Raw genomic sequence first — 22,638 nt, 5'->3', positions numbered from 1 at the left:
TTTTAAGATTTATTTTCAGATGATGGTACCTAGAAAGCATTTCATCACATTTGGTGTTTTGTCTAGATCTTACCTTTGAATGATATTTTAGTAGTGAGATACCATTCAGGACCTTAAAAATGCTACCTGTATCAGGTAAACCATAGGTTACTACTTAGGAGAAAGTAAATTAATGGAATATACTTTTATAGGAAAACATGATAAAGAAAATAGGAGGGGCATAGGATAACTTTGGTTGTCTTGTTTTTTGTTGTTGTTGTTTTTTTAATATTTATTTATTTGGTTGCACCGGGTCTTAGTTGCAGCACGTGGGCTCCTTACTTGTGGCATGTGAACTCTTAGTTGCGGCATGCATGTGGGATATAGTTCCCTGACCAGGGATTGAACCCAGGCCCCTCTGCATTGGGAGCACGGAGTCTTATGCACTGCTCCACCAGGGAGGTCCCAGTTGTCTTGTTTCTTTCACCACTTTTTTTTTTCCCTCTTTGAATGTCAAATATTCTAGGAGATATTTATAAAGTACTAGTTAATCCTTACTGTCCAGTGTTAAAAGCAGCTTAAATTTTCATCTTAGCTTTTTGGCACTGAGCATATATCCTGTAAATAAGTTCTAATATTCTTATCAGAGAACAAAGATGATGTCTACACTGGGTATGTCTTTATCAGAGAGATAACATTACAGATCACAGGATTCATACAGTAACTGAATCCGTGGTACACTAAGGGTACTTATATTGGCTTATGCTGGATTTCTAGTAATGGAATAATGTAATGATGCTTAGATAGCATTTGGAGCTGGATGAACCCTGAGAGATAATAGCTCAACACTTCATGATATATAAATTAGACTGTTGAGTCTCAGAGGGGTTACTAGAAATCTCCTAACTTTCAATTTTCCTGTGAGCCATTTTCACCTTTATGTCAGGGTCAAATCATGTCTGCTCACATAACCCACACCTTTTCATTTGATGCTGCAGAGCCATATTTTGCCTCCTTCACTCTATGGCATTTGGTCTCATACAGAAAAACTGATAAATGTAAGTAACCTATTGTTTGTATTATTATTTAATTAGATCCTTATGATTCTTATTCTCCCTTTTGAATCCATGGATTGCTGGATGAGAGCTTTTGTGGACATTATTAATTTGTATCTTAAAGTGGAGTAAATACTTGTAAACCCTTGTATAGTCCATGGATTTTACTACCTTGGCTTTAGTCGATTTCAGAGCTAGATTATTTTGTTTCCAAGTACATTTAATCTGTACCTAAGGTATGATTTAGTAATGTTTTCTCATGATCTGTCCTGTTTAGTAAGAAACTTTAATGTCAAGAAGTCTATACAAGAGAAAACTAGAGTTTGAAACAAATGTTATAAATCTAATCTTTTGGTTTATTCCATTTTATTCTTAAAATCAGCCTTTGAGTTTTAACAGAAGTTTTTCTGAGGCTAAATGAGTACCTTAATAGGTTTCATAATATAAATGAATAACTAGTCTAAATTATGCTTTTTGTTACTGTTTGTATTTCCAATACAATCTCAGGTGGCTCTTGAAAATTGTTAATAACTAGTAATCACATAACATGTACTTATCCATGTCTTAATGGAATTTGTTTAAATGAGATGTAATTTTCATACAGTGAAGTATATATAGATCAATGTGCCATTGACTCAGTTTTGACAAATGCATACACTGATGTAACCCACACTCCCTAATGAGATAAAGAATATTTGATTTTTTTTAATACTGCTGATCCTTGGTAGGCTATGTTTTGTGACAACATAGGTTTTGTATATGTATATATATATATATATATATATGTATATGTATATATATATATTTTTTTTTTTTTTGCGGTACGTGGGCCTCTCACAGTTGTGGCCTCTCCCGTTGCGGAGCACAGGCTCCAGACGCACAGGCTCAGCGGCCATGGCTCACGGGCCCAGCTGCTCCGCAGCATATGGGACCTTCCCGGACCGGGGCATGAACCCGTGTCCCCTGCATCGGTAGGCGGACTCTCAACCACTGCGCCACCCGGAAGCCCTTAAGAGTTTTTTTAATGCATTATATAAATTGATGGGATCAGTAGAATAAAAGGTGCATCTTCCATTCTCTGCAATGACGTTTTGTTTTAGTTGCCTTTTATTCATAACATTGATAATGTACTTTGAAATAAGTGGGTAGTTGGTTGAATTTAGTGTGGCTAAACATTCTTTTTTCCATCTATGCGCAAGAAAAAAAGAATCAACCAATATCCAGGCATTGCACATGGTCTCATTTAATCATTACAACAATCCTGTAAGTTGAGGTTTTATATAAAATGTGAGTCAAAATGGTTAATTTGCCTAGAGTCACACAGCTGATGTGTTATTTGAATAGATCTTACTGCCTCTTTCAGTGGTTCACAAACTTTGCTGCACATTGGAATCACTTAGAAAACTTAAAAAAAAATATTGACACCTGGCTCCTAACCTCAGATATTTTGATTTAATTGATTTGAGGGTATGACTTTTAGTATTTCTTTTTTTTTTTTTTTGGCTGCCTCCTTCGGCTTCTGGGATCTTAGTTCTCCAATCAGGGATTGAACCCAGGCCCCCAGCAGTGGAAGCACAGAATCCTAACCACTGATCACCAGGGAATTCCCACTTTTAGTATTTCTTAAGTGAACTCAGCTGAACTCACTAGGTGGTATGCAATTTACAAATGGAAATATGGCTGTACTAGTTGATTTAGCTTTGAATCCTGATACAAAGATACTACCATATCAAAATGCTGGTGTCTATTAATTTCACAGTAAAGCCTTGCTAATGTGGTGGACATTTGTCAGCATAAGTATTTATCAGTGGTGAATTGGCCTTTTGGAATTTCTTTTGGTTCTGACTTGCAGTTTTTGTACAGAAGTTTTTTTTATTAAAGGGAAACAAGATGGCGACAGTGACTAAGCATACATAGTACACATCATATGTTTTGTTTGTGCCATCTTTAAGTGTGCAATGGCAAGGTTTGCAAATTAACCTGAAATTGAGGCTGTCCTATATTTCAGGTTGTCTGGAAGCTGCTCTGAGTACTTATCTGTTACACTTCCTTACACTGCCAGATTATTCTGTACTTAAGGTGGCTTTTATGGCAAGGGGAGTGTGAGATCTGATTTAAAGCTGCCTTGTTGGAAAGTAGTAGCATGAAGTTTTTGTAAATTTTGTTTTAAGTTCCAAATTTTCCAAGTCTTTCAGTTATATTATAAGTCTAATACATTGTCCTTGGTAACACTATAATGAAATTCTTAAAAGACTGGATTTTATACCTTTATGTAAATACCATTCTTTTCCTTTTCCATTCCTTTACTACCCTATTCACTATGTATTCACGTTAGGTTGTTTTGCTTTTGGCTCTTCTCACTTGATTGAAATTATTGTTACCACTAAGCTTCACTTGTTGAAATCGTAGTGTTCTCATTTTTGGACCTCCATAATATTAATACTTTGTATCCTTCTTAAGAAAGGGAGTGATGTTGGGTTTTTCTCTAAAAATTAAAGCTCTGTTGTTGGAGAGTGATAGTGAACTTTACAGTACCTGTACAGTACCTTCTAGAGAATTAGCAAACGTTTTTCATTCAGTCAACAAATACATACATTTGAGTGCCTACTACATACTGGGTGGGCAGTTTCAGATACTGGGCACATTTCAGTGAACAGACAAAAATTTTGTGAGGCTTACGTTCTTATTGAGCATCTGCCATGTACCTGACATGTATATAATTGTGAATTTGTCTCTTGCTGAAAATTAGGAGTAAAGATATCTAAATCTCCTGTAAGGACATGAACCTTCCCTTAACATCAAAGGGATAATATGAGTTTGAGCCCCAAACAGCATTCTGAACCATGCAGAGGTTGCCTTGATTGGAGAGGTCAGCAGGGACCCCATTATGTCTCCTTGTGAATCCTGCTTAGTCAGCATTTCTCAAACATCAACCATGCATAATTACCTACAGAGCTTGTTTAAAATGTAGGGTTTACTGTCTCACCCCCAGATTTGTTTGACCAGTACTGGAATGGGCCCCAAGAGTCTGTTTTTAACAAGTAACCTCAGATAATTTCTGCTAAAGACCGCAGAACCATGCTTTGGGAAATACTGTGTTGAGGTTTTGACACTCCATTGTACTGAGCAGTTGGGGGTAGTTAGTGATTATTTTGCTGAGAGGGCTCTGACTATTGTTGTCTTGGTTGTTGCCATTGCATAATTGTTGGGCAACTGCTTTTTGTAATGAAAGTAATCCTTTTGTTTGTGTAGTGCTTTTACAATGTCATAATTACTGTTGTATCTCTTGATAGGTATAATAGATAAGTTATATTAAGAATGTTTATCAGTGGAACTTCCCTGGTGGTCCAGGTTGGATCCCTGGTCAGGGAACTAGATCCCACATGCCCGCAACAAAAAAATCCTGCACCCCGCAACTAAAGCACGCCACAACTAAAGATCCTGCACTCAGCAACGAAGATGCCGTGTGCTGCAAATAATTCCTGGTGCAGCCAAATAAATAAATAAATATATATTTATATATATATTTTGTTCTTTTAAAAAAAAAGGTTTATCAGTGAGCAAAAATGGCTTATGCCGGTAAGAAAATGGCAAAGCCAGAACTAGAACCTGGTTTTTTTTGGCTGCTGGTTCACTATTCTTTGCACTATATTGCATATACTGTGAGTTCAACCAGCTTCCCATTTTCAAATCCAACTTCTGGTTTACTGGGCCACTTTTTAATTGTCTAGTCACCGAAGGGCTTATTTTTATAAGTATATATTGCATAGTTCTATATTATTAGTTCAGGTTTACATAGAATTTAAATTTATGGATAGATATTCATGTGTTCATTCATTGCTTTTTTTCTTTCAGGTTAGATCGTTCCTTTATAATAGCTTGCGTTGCCTCTTCCATTTTTCCCCTTTCCTATATCTGCATTAACATTGCAAGCCCAGACTTTGTGTTCTTTCTTCTATTCTACTTTTAAAAGATTATATCAAACTTTGGAATTGTTTGTTTTCTTTTGTGTTCATTTGCTAATACAGAGAAATTTGAGTTAAAATTTTTTTAACCTAGAATCTGTCTACTTAAGGATTTGCTAAGCAAATTAATTACTGTAGAATGTGGTGGGGGGAATGTTTCATCTAGCCAAAATTATTTGTTCTCTTAAATCTTTATATGTAAAACTGTCTTAATACAGGTGATTCCTATAGTGCAGAAAGCACCCTAAAGGAAACCTTTTGGTCTCTGAAGTGTACTAAGAGATATTTTGATTTCTGTTACTTTTTTGCTCTAACATTTTTTTAAGGTATTTATTTATTTATTTATGCATGCATGCTGCACTGGGTCTTCGTTGCGGTGTGTGGGCACAGTAGTTGTGGCACGCAGGCTTAGTTGCCCCTCAGCACGTGGGATCTTAGTTCCCCCGACCACGGATCAAACCTGCGCCCCCTGCATTGGAAGGTGGATTCTTAACCACTGTGCCACCAGGGAAGTCCCTTGCTCTAACATTTTAATGTACGTTTTCTCATATTTCTCTTCTTAAGGAGTGGAGGTAAGTCATTTTAGCCTTGAGAATTTGAGATTTAAATTAGGAAGAAGGAAAAGGGGGCCCAGTTTTGTTTTGGCTGCCTCATGCGGCATGCGGGATCTTAGTTCCCCAACCAGGGATGGAACCCATGCTCCCTGCATTGGGAGTGCGAAGTCCTAAACACTTTAAAAGTAGGGTGGATGGTTATAGCTTTGGACATGTTGAGTTTAAGGCACAGCATATCCCAAGTTTAGCTCTTGTATAATTAAGTTAGCAGAAAATACAGACCTAATCCTAGGCCAGGGAACTAGGACTGGTGTTAGATCTGAGCAAGATCAGCATAGAAGTGATAGTGAAGAAAGGAAATTGAGAAGTGAGGACTGAACCCTGTGGTGGAAATTCATAGTTAATCAAGGCAAGAGGAGAGTTGGGATAATGGGGTGTTGCAGTTAAAGGAAGTCAGTTTTTAGGAGGAGGTAATAGCTATTCCAGAGAAAGAAAAGGAATGAGACTGTAAGGCTTTGGGCTTTGGCTGGAATAGAGCTCAGTATACAGTCATGCTTAGTAAGTCACTGTTGACTCAGTGATATGGCCTGAGGGCAGTCTGGTGAGGGAATAAGGATATAGAATTAAAGGATAGGCAGAGAAAAAAAAGGATAGGCAGAGATCAGATTTTTGGAGTTCCTCATATATATATATATATATATATATGAAACTTTGCTTTTTTTGGTGTGTAATTAGGGAGGGGCATTGGTTTTCATAGCAGAGAAACGACACCATGAAACTGTAGAGGAGTGACTGAAAGTAGGAGACTATGTAGAGAGGTTAACGGGCATTTTTCAAAGTTTAGCTCAGATACTAACTTTTCTAAGAAGCCTTCCCTTTTATCTTCTGAATAAATTGCTTGCTCCTGTGTGTTTGTTTTTGTTTTGCGGTACGCGGGCCTGTCACTGTTGTGGCCTCTCCCATTGCTGGAGCGCAGGCTCAGCGGCCATGGCTCACGGGCCCAGCCGCTCCGCGGCATGTGGAATCTTCCCGGACCGGGGCATGAACCCGTGTCCCCTGCATCGGCAGGCGGACTCTCAACCACTGCGCCACCAGGGAAGCCCTCCTCTGTGTTTTATATTTACTTTATTGTCGCTTTTATATTGTACTTGTCACTTATCTGTTCTTTTAGGTCTTATGCTGCTTATGGCATCCTTATCAGCAGTATCACACACATAGTAGGTCCTTAATAAGTGTTGACACAGAGACTGGAGGAGCAGATTTTGGTAAAAGATGGACAGTTTTATTGAGATAATTTACCTGTGTAAGCATCATCTACTTGAAGTGTGCAATTCAGTGGTTTTTACTATTTGTGCAGTTGTGCAACCATCACCATAATCCAATTTTAAAATGTTCATCACCCCCCCCCAAAAAAAACCCACCTTGAACACATTAGCAATCACTCTCCATATCCCCCCAGGCCTAGATAGCTGCTAATCTACTTTATACATTTGCCTATTAGAAAAGATTTGGGGCTTCCCAGGTGGTGCAGTGGTTGAGAATCCTCCTGCCAGTGCAGGGGACACGGGTTCGAGCCCTGGTCTGGGACGATCCCACATGCCGTGGAGCAACTAAGCCCGTGCACCACAACTGCTGGAGCCTGCGTGCCTAGAGCCTGTGCTCCGCAACAAGAGAAGCCACCACAACGAGAAGCCCGCGCACTGCAATGAAGAGTAGCCCCTGCTCACCACAACTAGAGAAAGCCCGCGCACAGCAACGAAGACTCAACACAGCCAAAAATAAATAAATAAAAAGAAAAGATTTGGTCAACCCTTTATAATTGGTATTGTGAAACTACAGGTATATTGTCCCATTTCCCAGTGGAATAGTATATTTTAATACTTGTATTCCTCTGGAGGTTCCAGTTCTCCACATACTGTCTTCCAGTACTACTATGACCAAGGCTAGAGAGAGCAGTGACAGCAAGGACCATTTGTGATCTTTGAAGTATAATTTTGGGTAGTATGATGAGAATGATAACCATTATACTGGGAACCAAGAACAAAAAATGAGAGTAAGATGGCAAATAGAAATTAGACTTTCAGCAAGTTAACTGTGAACAAGAAAATCGGATGATCTTGTCTTACTATGAACCAACTATGCTGGGTACTTTCAGTTTCTTGTGAATAACAAGCTTAATGCGTACTCCTAACCCCGACACACCTCTTTACCTGGCCGTCTTCCGTTTATGCTTCAAGAATCAACATACTTCTTAGTCAAGAAGCTTTTCCTAATGCCTCCCTCTGAAAGATCTATTGGGTCCCCATAATTTGTACCTTCTCACCATCAGTTTCTCTTTCATCATATGTGTTTGCCTACACAGACTGTGCTGTAAGCTATGAGAGCAAGAATTATTGGGTTTTGTCTTGTTAGCCACCATAAATATTGAAAGGGTAAATTAATAGGAGCTTTAGTACTACTAAGTATCAAAGCACATTTTTTTGCTTGTGGTTTTTTTTTTTTTTTTTTTTTTTTGCGGTACGCGGGCCTCTCACTGTTGTGGCCTCTCCCGTTTCGGAGCACAGGCTCCGGACACACAGGCTCAGCAGCCATGGCTCACGGGCCCAGCCGCTCTGCGGCATGTGGGATCTTCCCGGACCGGGGCGTGAACCCGTGTCCCCTGCATCGGCAGGCGGACTCTCAACCACTGTGCCACCAGGGAAGCCCTTTGTTTGTGTTTTTAAAATTTTCGGGTTAAGGAACATTTATGCATCTTTTAAGGCAGAGGGCAAGGAACAAGGGGACTGATGTGGATAGGATTTCTACAGCATAATTCAAAGATCTTAGGGATGATATTGTGAGTAAAGGATTAGTAGTAGCAGTTAGGAGGGTTAGGATGAAGAAGGAAAGCGAATCATCTTAGTTGACATTATTACTGCTGAGTGAAACACATATGATGCCCAAGTTTTAGATCTTATTCTGCAGTCTATTTACCTTAAAAATCTGTTTAGAACAGGGTTCTTAACTTGGTTCAGGGATTTACCCTCCACAAGGTCAGTGAATTGGATAGGAAAACAATTCCACCTTTATTTTCATGTACCTCTAACTGAACCTAGTTTTTCTTTTATAAACGTAGGCAACCAGTCCCCACTAGTTTTGGCAGTACCTATGGCTTTGTCACCAATAGAAATCACAGGTATTTTCATATTACATTATTGTTGCATGTAACTCAAAATAGTCTTTATATTCAAAATTATAGTACTAGTTAGACCTGCCTCTAAATTTATTTAATGCTTTAATATGGAGCATGTATATTACTATAGCAAGATTGATTTTAAAGTAATTTTATGGTAACTGAATTTCTCTAAAATTAGTTTTCTTTATAATGCTATATATTTTATTTTATGCATTTAAAATACTCTGAGAAGGGATCAGTAGGCCTCATAAGACTACCAAAAGTGGGGGATCCATGACAACAAAAAAGATTCAGAACACTCGGTGTAGAACTAGCACCTCCCACCCACCCACACAAGTTGTTTGGGCAAGTTCTTGGTTATTGTAGCTAAATACATTGATGCAGGATTGGTCTCTCAGTTGGTGGATTTCCAGTATTTATTTTCTTTCCCCTTTCTAGTCTTGTTCAATTTTAAATTACTTGTATGCTTATCAGTGCCCTCCCCAGGGGTGTGAGATTGTAAGGGTGGGGAAATTAGCCAATTAAAAAAGGTTTGGAAGACCTAGGAAAGTTCTGGGAAAGGTTCAGTGAAGTAAAAGATAGAATTAATATCTAAAATTTCTTGAAATCATCACATTATCAGAATTATTACTCTGATCACCATACCCACAGCTAAAACTGTGGTTCTTTCCTTACTTAACGTCTAAATCAGTTTTTAGTATGGAGAAATCGGTCTAATCGGTATTTGTGTTTCTGGTTCTAGTTGCTTAATTCACCAGAAAACTTAGTGTCTGTTTTCTTTATTAAACCTGATTTTCCAGTTCCCTGCAGTAGCCAAATAGCAGCAATGAGTGTCTTTCTCTAGTTAAAATGCTCTGGATCCCAAACTATTTCAAAGGTATTTCTGCAAGTTGTAAATCCAAAGCATTATGAATAAAAATTTTGTGTTACTGACCTTATAAAATATGAATTGTGTTTTAAATGAAATTGCAAGAGGAGGAAATAGATTGATGGTCTTAATTTTTTTTTTTTTTTTTTTTTTGGCTATATTTGGTCTTTGTTGCTGCATGTGGGCTTTCTCTAGTTGCGGTGAGCGGGGGCTGCTCTTCGTTGCAGCACGCGGGCTTCTCATTGTGGTGGCTTCTCTTGTTGGGGAGCACGGGCTCTAGGCACAAGGGCTTCAGTAGTTGTGGCGCACGGGCTTAGTTGCTCCGCAGCATGTGGGATCTTACTGGACCAGGGCTCGAACCCGTGTCCCCTACCTTGGCAGGCAGATTCTGAACCACTGCGCCACCAGGGAAGCCTGGTCTTAAATTTTTGATGGCAAGAGAAAAGTTTAGTTCATTAAATTCTAGGTACCTAGGTATTCAAAGTAAAACGCAGGCCACAAATCTAAGGAGCAAATATGGGCAGAGAAGGAGAATGAGAGTTACACAGCAATCTTGTATACCAAGAGTTAATAGAAAATCAGGAGGTGACCCACATTTTAGTCCTGTGTCTAGTTCTTCAGAAGTGCCGAAGAGTTACATGAATCAAAATGTAGTCAAAGCTGTGCATCATAGTTCTGTTTTCATGATGAATGCCATTAATAAAATGGAGCTTAATAAGTACTAACAATTCTAGGTTAAAGGGTTACAGTGTCTTAAGACTCAAGTTCATAGATGCTTCCACCTTTCAGAAGTAATGAACTATTGAATGCAGTAGTTCATTACTTCTGAGGATTGGTGACTTTTGAGACTCAGGAATTTAAATTGAGAATTGAGGGCTTGTGTTGTGGTTGAGGGTCGCCTGCTGTTGAAGTCTGGTAATTTAGGAGGAGGGGGGAGAAGGAAGTGCCTTTCTTAACTGTTTTAAATGAATTGTTAACCCCAACACACTCATGCCAGAAACAGAACAAAAAGGGAAAAGAAGGCAACGTGGCATGATTACAATGAGAAGCAAGAAGAAAGATACAGGAAAAGATAAACAAGAATTGCCTTGTAGGTGACTTTTTTTGGCCCATGGTAATTTGGGTGCTGTTGAAGGATGGGAAGAAGAGCTATCTATAGTTTTTATAATATTATGAAAGGCAAAATTCTACTGTTAAGGATGGTGCACATAAATATTAATGTATAGGAACATTAAAAGGAATTCAGACTAAAGAGAGTAAGGTGGCTGGAACTGTTAGCAGTAGCAACCTAAAGGGGGAATTTGAGCTAGTTCTTAGAGTTGAGTGGGATTGTACTAGACCAGGTCCTTAATTTCTACCCTCGTACAAAGGAACATAAAAGTTGGATGATGATAATTTGGCAAGAGACTAAGTTTGAGATACACTGTCTTGAGAATGTAGATGCTATGAAAATGGGTATATTACAGCACTGATTCAGTGCTCATACTTTTAGTTCAGTGAAGACTCTGACAATAATCTAAAGATGGGAAGATAAATGGCATAGGAAAAGACATTTATCTGTTACGACTGTCACTTCTAAACTTTTATAATTATTTGACTTATTTGAATCAAAGATGAATAGATGCTTCCTGATGACTTTATACTTTCGGTACAGGTAGTATTTTTGTATTCCTTTTTTTGTTTTCCTCATCCGCCACATCAAGCATGCCCTAGCCTGGTAAAAACCTCTAATACAGCTTTTTATTCTTTAATTCAGCAAATGTTACTGAGCATTTCCTGCATGTAAAGCATTGTGCTGGATGCTGGGAATATAGAGTTGTGAACAAGACATAAAATGGCTGCCCCTATTATACTAGGATTCTCCAAAGAAATAGAACCGATGGATCATATATACAGGCATACCTCAGAGTTATTATGGGTTCAGTTCCAGAATACCACAATAAAGCAAAGTCACACGAATTTTTTGGTTTCCCAGTGCATTAAAAATTATGTTTACACTATACTGTAGTCTGTTAGGTGTGCAATAGCATTATGTCTAAAAAAATTGTACCTACCTTAATTTACAAATACTTTATTGTCAAAAAGTGCTAACCATCATCTGCGCTTTCAGCGAGTGGTAACTTTTTGCAGTAACATCAAAAATAAAGATCACAGATCATCACCATAACAAATATAATAATAACGAAAATATAAAAATAATGAAAATGTAACAAAAACACAAAGTGAGCATATACTGTTGGAAAAATGGTGCTGATGGATTTGTTCAAGGCAGGGTTGCCACAGTTTGTAAAAAACATGATACCTGCAAAGAGCAATAAAGCGAGATATATTTATAGGTAGACAGAAAGAGATTTATTATGAGGGATTTGCTCACACGATTATGGACGCTGAGAAGTCCCATGACCTGGAAGCAAACTAAATGCCCATTGACAGACGAATGGATAAAGAAGATGTGGTACATATATATATAATAGAATATTATTCAGCCACAAAAAGGAACAAAATTGGGTCATTTGTAGAGACGTGGATGGATCTAGAGACGTCATACAAAGTGAAGTAAGTCAGAAAGAGAAAAACAAATATCATATATTAACGCATATATGTGGAACCTAGAAAAATGGTACAGATGAACCGCTTTGCAGGGCAGAAATAGAGACACAGATGTAGAGAACAAGCATGTGGACACCAAGGGGGTAAAGTGATGGTGGTGGGGGTGGTTGTGGGATGAATTGGGAGATTTTGACTGATGTATATACACTAATATGTATAAAATAGATAACTAATAAAAACCTGCTGTATAAAAAAATAAAATTAAAAAAAAAGGGAGTCCCATGACCTGTGGTCTATAAGCTGGAAGCCCAGGAAAACCAGCAGTGTAGTTCTGGATCAAGCCTAAAGGCCTGAGACCAGGGGAGCCAATGATTTACGTCCCAGTTTGAGTCCTAAGGTTTGAAAACCAGGAGCATGGATGTCCTAGAGCAGAAGATGGAAGATGAATGTTTCAGCTCTAGCAGAGGGAAATTTCTCTTCCTCTGCCTTTTTATTCTGTTCCCGTACCCCGCCTTAGGGAGGGTGATTTTCTTTACTTAGCCTGTCATTCAGATGCTAATCTCCTCTGGAGATACCTTCACATACTGTTTTACATTTTATCAGCTATTTCAGAATCCCTTAGCCCAGTTGGGTTGATGCATAAAATTAACTGTCACCAATCGAGTCAGGGGGGAAGACCTACGTTAAACAAATGTTCTTTTTTCTCTTGTTATTGTTACAGTCATAGGGATGGGCATATTTAGGTCCTTTAATCTGAACTGAGTATTTACGATAATTACACTGATTTACTATTCTTGGAAGTCCTTGGGTCTCATAGCAATACCTAAAATATTTCATTTCATTTTGTTTCTTTTCTAAGGTATTTCCATTTTCATTGAGATTTAATAGAGAAAAGAAACCTCTAGCTCCACATCTTCAGCTATAATATAACTCTTCTAATTGGTTCTCATGTCATTGTCACTCCTTCCCCTACTCCCCAGTTTCCATATTGCATACCGACACCAAGGCCAACTCTTAATACTTATGTCCCATCCATACTCCACTGATAATTCCTCAGTTATCTATAGAATTTAAAGCACATTAGCCTGGTATTCAAGAGTCTATAATATAGCCCCAAACTATCACTTTGATTCGCCCCTTTATGCGAGCCCATGGTCTATTCTTGCCTCTGCCTAGCACACTTTTTTTTTTTTTTTTTAATTAATTTACTTTTAGCTGTGTTGGGTCTTAATTGCTGCACACGGGGTTTCTCTAGTTGCGGTGAGCGGGGTCTACTCTTCATTGTGGTGTGCGGGCTTCTCATTGCAGTGGCTTCTCTTGCTGTGGAGCACGGGCCCTAGGCGCGCGGGCTTCAGTAGTTGTGGTTCGCAGGCTCTAGAGCGTAGACTCAGTAGTTGTGGCACACAGGCTTAGCTGCTCCATGGCATGTGGGGTCTTCCCGGACCAGGGCTCAAACCCGTGTTCCCTGCATTGGCAGGTGGATTGCCAACCACTGCGCCACCAGGGAAGCCCTTAGCATATCTTTTTCTACCTTATCTATCAAAATATTATCCCTCCTTCAGGATCTGACTAGTAACAGACCATTTTCACTAGGTTTCTTTGGACAGATGTAGTTCCCACTGATTGTTTGCTTTTTCTGAATTCTGTTAGCATTTTTTGGTCAGCCCTATTGACTTGTGCATGTATTATCTTAGGCTTGTGCTTTTTATCTGTTTCTTAATTTTTTAACTAGAATTAGTTTGGATATGGGTTTAGAGGAAGGAAATAAGATCAGAGAGATGGACCTTGCCTTCTCTTAGCATCTTCTTCAGACCTTAAGGTACCTTTTTTATGCTCTCAGTAAGAAATGATGGTTTTCTAAGTTGCGAGCTCATTCCTTGGCCTACTTCCTTGATTGGTCAGGCAACACTAAGTCTAAAGACATTGATTTGAAACAAACAAATAGTAAATGAGACCTTGCCCCCTCCCCTTTTTTTTTAGCTTTCATCCATTAAATTACTTGATTCTTCTGCATCTTTTGAAACTATTAGGAAGAATAAGGTCCAAATCAAACCAGTTTGTTTTTAATCTTATAAGTATCTGAGTTACCTACAGTGTGCACATTACTTTACCATAGTGTACTTAGTAGCAACACATTGCTGCTTATGTTGAAAAATGTCTAAAGATAAGACCTGAGTTTCTGGTTGAAGGCACCTAGAAAGTGGAGAATAGGAGTGAGGTTTTCATGTTTGTGGGTTTCAGATTGTCTGCAAACTTAAATGATCTCAGAGAATCAGCTTAGTGCTTGCTCGTTACCCACGTTCTATGAAGAGATAAGACAAACAGTAGGTTTTATCTTACAGGTGTAGAGAGAGAAACGCCAAAGTAACAGTACCTGAAGATTTGTATTGTCAAGGGGTTAGATCTTGGATATAGGCAGTAGTCAGTGGCTATAGGTATTCTGTGAAACGGGAGACCAATGTGGGATAGGCTACTTAAGGAAGATTTCTTTGGCAGCTGGGTATTAGGATGTTGCAATTGAAAATGGAGAGTTAGCAGCTTGCAGAATAAAAGTGAAAAACGTGGAGGTGAAGGTAGAAACTGAGTAAGTAGGATTTGGATAAGCAGAAGGCTGTTCCTGGCTCCTAATCTGTGTGTAATAATGTCGGGATGGGTTACATAGGTGGAAAGCACAGATGGGGAGGGTGTGAGATGTTAGATTTAGAGAAATAAGTTATATATTCCTTGAGATCAAAAGGAGGAATGAAAGAAACACCTGTCACTTAGGTTTAAAGAGTTATAATACCAATTTCTAAGCGGAAAGACCTAATTATTTTAGAAGTGCCGTAGTTGCACCATGGAGGAAAATGCCTTTGAATCATTTATGTTTTAGTTGTTTTTTTAGGGATTGTCTTCTTGATATTGAGAATAGGGGCTGTGTCTTAAACTCATACACTTAAGCAATATGGAGAAAAATGCCTAATAACTTGTTTGGTTTTTTTTAAAAGTGTGTTTCTGAATTCATCTAATGCCCCCTTGTTTCTAATTATTATGAGAGTATTCTGTTAAAGACTTACTTTACATATGACTTCCCACAAAGTGCTTTATGAAATTGTGTGATTGCATGAAGATGTGAAGTATGAATTTGTGCCTTTGACATATCAAGTTTGTAGTTTGGATCGGATGGTTGTAAAATTCACTTTATTGTAATTTTGTTAGGGAGCCATTGGTACAAATTTGTTGATGTAGACATGAGATGTAGTCTTACGAGAGTTGATTTGTGCTTTCTCTTTTGCCTTTGATTTTTAGTGACTTCCCATAACTGCCTTAGCTCTTTCTGGATTTGGTGTTTTTTTATAGAGTCATTTATTTTTCTTTAAAACCTAGATAAATTAGGTTTTTTTGTGGTACGTGGGCCTCTCACTGTTGTGGCCTCTCCCATTGCGGAGCACAGGCTCCGGACGTGCAGGCTCAGCGGCCATGGCTCACAGGCCCAGCTACTCTGCGGCATGTGGGATCTTCCCGGACCGGGGCACTAACCCGTGTCCCCTGCATCGGCAGGCGGACTCTCAACCACTGCGCCACGAGGGAAGCCCCAATAAATTAGATTTTTATATTAAAAATCTGCCATGTTCTTAGTATTGGATGTTTATAATGGCAAGGACTGGTTTTGAAGTTTCTGACAGCTTCCTAGCACAGATTTGCCTCTGCCGTTAAGTAAAGAAAGAAGAAATAAAAGAAGGAAAACAAAACAGGAATCAGGAAAGGAGAACATAAGCTATTCACTTTGTTCGTCACTTATCTTTTTTTAAAAAACAAATATTTATTTATTTGGCTGTGTCGGGTCTTACTTGTGGCACGTGGGATCTTTCATCGTGGTGAGTGGACTCTTCATTTCTGCTCACGGGCTTCTTTCTCTCTATTTGTGGTGCAAGGGCTCAGTAGTTGTGGCACACGGGCTCAATAGTTGTGGCAAGCAGGCTTAGTTGCCCCGTGGCGTGTGGGATCTTAGTTCCCCAACCAGGGATCCAAACCCATGTCCCCTGCATTGGAAGGCAGATTCTTAAACCCACCACTGTGAGCTTTTCTTTCAAGTGTTGTAAATGTTGGAATGTATGTGAATGGTGTTGAATTCCTATATGGAAAATAAAGGATTGAAAAGAGATAATTGCAGCAGCTTTGAACATAGTTTTAGGTACAATAAGGGCAGATCAACTCTGCCATTAGCAGATTGGTACATCTGTTGCGTTTCTTAGGCTAGTGAGCACAATCTCTGTAAGGTTAAGCAGAAACTTTCCCCATCAGGCTACCTTTTTCTGCAAAGACATGTGAAAATGAATTCCTTTGTGTGTTCGATGGTAGTTATTCGTGTATCATGTTTGCGAAGTAGTAGTCCTTGGGAACAGCTGAAGCAAAAGGGTAGGAAGGAATGTGAGCTTTTTAAGCCTAGTCACCTTACGATCTTTTACATAAGATTCTAGGGAGCGTATTCATTGGATCTGAATATGAGACCATGCTTAAGTAGCTGGTTTTGCATTTTCTAGAAAAATATAGTTATTAAGATACTAAATCCCCATTCTCTAGTTTCAGTCTTAATTTTCTTTTATAACAGAATAACAGAGCAAAATTTTAAAAAAGAAATAACATTAAAAACACTAAACAGGGGACTTCCTTGGTGGCGCAGTGGTTAAGAATCCGCCTGCCAATGAAGGCGACATGGGTTCGATCCCTGCTCCAGGAAAATCCCACATGCTGCGGAGCAACTAAGCCCATGTGCCACAACTGCTGCGCCTGTGCTCTAGAGCTCGCGAGCCTCAACTACTGAAGCCCGTGTGCCTAGAGCCTGTGCTCCACAAGAGCAACCACCACGAGAAGCCCGCACACCACAACGAAGTGTAGCCCCCCCCCCCCCCCCCCCCCGCTCGCTGCAACTAGAGAAAGCCCACGTGCAGCAATGAAGACCCAACGCAGCCAAAAATAAATAAATAAATAAAATTATAAAGCAAACCAAAAACACTGAACAGTTTTCCACTAAACTGATACTCATTAATGCCTTTGACACAGATTTTTTTAAGCCTTTTTTCCCTGTTTTGAATATTTTTAAAACATAAACTTCTCAAATGGTAAATCCAGGTATCATTTCTTATTAGCGTTAACAAAGAAATCACTCCAGTCTAGCTTTAAAATAACTTCCTTGTTTTTTTTTTTTAACATTTTAAATAATGGCAAAATGCCTTTTTTTTTTCTTTTTTTGGGCTGTGCCACATGGCATAAAAGATCTTAGTTCCCTGACCAGCAGTCGAACCCGTGCCCCCTGCAGTGGAAGCACGGAGCCCCAACCAACCACTGGACCTCCAGGGATGTCCCTCGAGCAAAATTCATAATCTAGATAAGTTTGAAATAAAAATGGTAGTGCTTATTTTCAGGAAATTACCCTTACCAGACTCACAGGCACATAGAAACTTGAAATCATTTATTGCAGTGATTTCCAGTTCTTGTAGTCTCTGAAATTAGCAGTTGATATTCCTAGAGTTATTGGGGGCAAATTGTATATCCACAGTAATATAGCAACGGATAATTAAAGCATGATTCTTCCAGTAAAAAGCAAATGTCATCTTTGTGGTAATATGATTGTTTTCTGTGATTGAGAACTAAGCAAAAATGTGACTCCTTATTAATACAACCTGGTAGGAAAAGGAACATGAGTTACAGTAAAAGGGATCTTTGCTTTCTGAAACGTTTTGGAATGACTAGTAGAATCTCCTTCATTTCTTCAGTTAAAAAGTAAGACCAGGTGAGGTTAAGAAACTTGCCCATTGTCTCAGGAATCAGTGGTGGATGGATATAGAATTCAGCTGCCCTGGTTAAGAGGAATGTTAAGGCTGCCACACAAGTACTGACTTAATTGGACAATGGGTTGCTTGACAGGAAAAAATCTCTTTACCTTGTGTTGGGCAATGTAGTCAGTCAGTGAGTTCATCAACTGAATAGTGGAAAACTTAAGCCTAAATAAAACCTAACCAGAGAGGAAAAACTATCTTATTCAAATTTTTAAAAATTTGGTGATGTTAAGTGATAGCTTTTTATAATGCCCTCCCTTTTCCCCCTTTCATTTTATTAGGTGGTATGGTCAGGAAAAAGACTACAATGTGCTAGTCATGGATCTTCTTGGGCCCAGCCTCGAAGACCTCTTCAATTTCTGTTCAAGAAGGTTCACAATGAAAACTGTACTTATGTTAGCTGACCAGGTATGTGAAACTTTTATGAGAATAAAAACTAAGAAATACTACTGTTTACCACTACTTAACTATAATTTAAATGTGTGTAAACCAGAGAATTATTGTCCCGTGTATCACTGTTTAACGTTTGGATAAGCAAAAAAAGATCCATAGTAAGGTATAGTCATTCAAGTGTATTACTCTAATATGACTTGTAGATGTTTTCCCATGGGTATAGGACAAAAACGGACTATACTAGTTTATTACACCTGTAGACTAGGAGTTTTCAAGCTGCTCCCATCAGATAGAGTGTATTTGTTTTAGTGTTGAATGTAGCAGGTTTCCTTATAAGATTTTGTTTGAAGAAAGGATTTGGAGTGTTTGTATATAAATATAGATAAATATGTATATATTGAAATTTTGTTTAAATTAAGCAAATTGAATGCTATGTATTATGTGTTGAATCCTTATGAAAGGTGTATTTTTGAGGAAAATAAGGTACTGAAGTAATTTAAGGAATAATTTTTGACCAGGTAGATGCTCTTGAAGTAAAGGATTCTCGGCCATTGGTAATAGTTAAGCAAAACCAGGGAAATTTTTATGTCATGAATTAGATTTATTCATTGGCTGGAGATTAGATGAAATTGTTTTAAAGCCAAAGATTAGATTTTTTTGAACTAAAGGAAATAAAAAAGAAAATTAGTTTTAAAGAATTTTAAGATGGGGAATAATAGGGTCAGGAACAAGCCTTGAGGAAACAGATAATATGGTCAAAGATAATAGGTAAATGTCAAGGAATTTATGATTAAAACCTCTTAATATGACATGTGAATGAATCTTAATAAGAGTTTGTATTCTGTAGGCTCAGTAACACATAGGCATTCATACAGTGAACATTTATTCGGGGACTGCCATTGTACTTAACACTGGGATGTACAAAGAAGAATAAGAACTAGTCTCTTCCCTCTAGGAGCGTAGAGTTTAGTGGAGAAAAATGGAAGGGTTCTGTCATAGAAGTCTATATATTGGATGCACTAGTAACATCAGAGAAAGAATGTAATTTAGGAAAGGGGGTTGCAGGAAAGCATTTGTTTAAGAAGGAAACAGCTGAGTCTTGCCCCATAGATGACAGGCAACACTTGAAGTAGTCTGTAGTATGTGCTATTAATTTGTCTTTTGCCCCACATTTCCCCTGTGAGTTAATACTCATAGTTTAATTATGGGTATTACTTAGCTAGGACAAATATGTACATAAGTGAGCCAGCGGTTTTGTTTTACTTCTTTAATACATGAGTTGCTGCTGTACCTAAAGATGCTATTTGAACATTGTATACATCTACTTCCTTGAGAGTATGAATAATTTAAGCCAGAGATTACAATTTGGCTTCAAAAGACATTTGCCAAGGTAGAGGAGTAAGATTTAGAATCTGTATATCCATGGTGATAAAAGCTCTAGAGAAAATGAGGCCAAGTAAAAAATAGAATCCTGACATATACTACTAGAAGAGCAAGAACATATGGGTAGAAAGATAATGTTGGCAGCCTTTGCACATGGAAAACACTTTCAAATACAACTTGTAAGTATTTTACAGAAAAGGTAGACATAGTTGATAATTTGGAAATTAAAACTATTACAGAAGAGATGCCAGAGTTAAGACAAATTTTTCAAAATTTAAATCTATTTACATAACAAATGACTGATAAAAGATTGTTGTATGCAGAGAATTCTTAAAAATTAGCAAGAAAAGAACAAGCCAAAAGAATACTGGATGAGTATAGATTGACAGTTCATAGAATAGTACTAAATCCCAAAGGTCAGTAAAAACAAGCAGGTTTCCAAACTGTTAGGGAAATAAGTGAGGTCAGTACCTGTCAAATTGGCAAAATTTAGAAAGAACTGAAATAACTTTGCTAGTGGGAGAAAGAACACTACTGCTGAAAAAAATGAGTTGTTATAAGCTATTTTGAAGGGCAGTCTGATGGCACCTATCAAAATGAAAAAAATACATACCTTTCAGCCCAGCAACTCTGCTGTAATAGTATGGGATTTATAACCCATAGAAATAAAAGCACTAGTAGGTGAGGATATATTTAAGTACTATTAATAGCATTATTGTTTATGGTGGGAGAATATTGGAAATAATGGGAATACTGTGAGTTAGGGGATAATTGGGGAGTACTTCCATCTGTGCCATAGAATATTTATAGCCATTAAAAAGAATGCTAAGGGCTTCCCTGGTGGCGCAGTGGTTGAGAGTCCGCCTGCCGATGCAGGGGACACTGGTTCGTGTCCCGGTCCGGGAAGATCCCACATGCCGCGGAGCTGCTGGGCCCATGCGCCATGGCCGCTGAGCCTGCGCGTCCGGAGCCTGTGCTCCGCAATGGGAGAGGCCACAACAGTGAGAGGCCCGCATACCGCAAAAAAAAAAAAAAAAAAAAAAAAAAAAGAATGCTAAGACCATACCAATTGACGAGGCAGAATTTCCAAGAAATTAAGAAAAGCTTGTTAGAATGGCATGTTTATTATTCTATTTTGGACTATGATCATACAAGTATGGAGAAAAATCATGGGAGAGTCCAAAAAGCATGCAAGAAAGGAACCCCAGCGTGTGTATGTCCCCATTTGTATAAAAAGTTACATGCTTACATTGTATGGTACCAACTTGCAGGAATGTTTGGGTTATAATTAGTTAAAAACAAGTGAACAAGAATAAAGTGAGTGGACCGTTTCTATTTCAATTTAAAGCAATAACAACAACTTATAGCTACTATATCAGTTGGTCAACACCCCTTACTCCCAAGCACAAGTGAGTTTATGTGTGTATGTATATAAGAGCATGGAAATAGATCTGGGCAATAGCAGGCTGTTTTTATATTTATATAGGTACGTCAGGAGGCATAGGATTGGCTTTTACTTTATATAATTTATTACAACAACTGAAACAATTCTAAATGTATTACTTTTGTAATTTAAAAATAAAACCATTTTTTGCTATCAGGTTATGTTTTGCTACTATCATGTTTATAATCATTAATAGTGAAAGAATAAGCCTAAAGAACACTTCTGGTTTATGCTTATATATCCATCAGTCTAGAGGTAAATTGCAGTGCCTGGTTGCCCTTTCTTTTTAATTTTGACTAGCACTGTCTTTTTGAACTCTAAATAAAGTTAATAAAGTATACCTGTGATCTTGAAAAATAATTGGCATATTGAAGTGAGAAGTAATGTTTTCTTTTGTCACTTAATACAAATCACTTAATTTTCTCTCCTCCCCTTTTTTCCAGATGATCAGTAGAATTGAATATGTGCATACAAAGAATTTTATACACAGAGACATTAAACCAGATAACTTCTTAATGGGTATTGGGCGTCACTGTAATAAGGTTAGTCACATGTTCTTTGCATGAAGGAACAAAGAGTAAAAAACTTCAAGAATTGCTTTGGTGAACTTTCAGTCTTTAAATTAAGAGTCATAGTAAGTTGAATTTGCTATTGATAATTGCTTTAAAAGATTGTACTAGAAGGATAATCTATTAACTTAATAACTTGAAATAAATTCTCTCCAACTTACCCAACCAAGGTTAGTTATTTATATGGAAATATAAAATTCCAAGGGCTTATAGTGAAATGTAATCATCTATATTATTTAACTATTGAACAGTTGTATCTATTTTTCATTCATTCGAATATCTAGCAAACAAAAAGCAAACAAAAAACCCCATGTACTTTTCTTCCTGAATGCTAAAAATCAGATTTTAACCTTTGTCTCTGAAGTGTGGGTTTTTTTAATATATGTGCTTGTGCCAGCGTGGGAACCACTGACCCATCTGTCACCATGGCGTTAACATTTGCTGACTAAGCATGGTTGATAATGAGAATTCTTCAGTCCTTGGATTTGTGTATTCAAAAGGATAACTTCTGGGCCTGCTTCAAAAGTAGTTGACAGTTTCTTATTTGGGTGCCAAGTTGGGTGGGGTCTCCACCCCTCTTCCCCTCTCCTTTTCAAAGGGAAGTGTAGACAAGTGAAATGAACATACATACAATGAAATTAGTGTTCATTGGGGGCTGCAGAATGATTGAATTTATGGGGTGATTGGGTTTTAGCTAGTGACGCATGATTGCAGTTAAAAACTAATTGTGTTGAATTTTTTCTGCAATGATTAGTTGTACTGAGTGAATTGCTTTTTTTTATTAATTCAATGTTGAGCTCGGGCAGACAGGCAGCATTGGCAATGCACTAAGCATGTTATGATCTGATGATCTTATAGAAATTCTCAACTTCAGGACAACTTGG

At 38.1% G+C, this 22,638-nt stretch overlaps 1 protein-coding gene across 5 annotated transcripts in view; it reads left to right on the top strand.

The window, feature by feature from the left end:
• CSNK1A1 (casein kinase 1 alpha 1) overlaps positions 1-22,638 on the top strand; it is a 49,115-nt gene that overhangs the window by 4,847 nt on the left and 21,630 nt on the right. For all 5 annotated transcript variants that reach the window (XM_065874955.1, XM_065874956.1, XM_065874958.1 and 2 more), the window contains exons 3-4: positions 18,247-18,373; positions 21,629-21,727. In XM_065874955.1, coding sequence (XP_065731027.1) covers positions 18,247-18,373; positions 21,629-21,727 — 226 coding nt within the window. The remainder of the gene's footprint in view (positions 1-18,246; positions 18,374-21,628; positions 21,728-22,638) is intronic.

The sequence above is a fragment of the Phocoena phocoena genome, chromosome 3, assembly GCF_963924675.1.
Source record: "Phocoena phocoena chromosome 3, mPhoPho1.1, whole genome shotgun sequence".
Classification (NCBI taxonomy): Eukaryota; Metazoa; Chordata; class Mammalia; order Artiodactyla; family Phocoenidae; genus Phocoena; species Phocoena phocoena.
The sequence above is the reverse complement of the archived record's forward strand: the minus strand, read 5'-3'. Positions and strand labels throughout refer to the sequence as shown.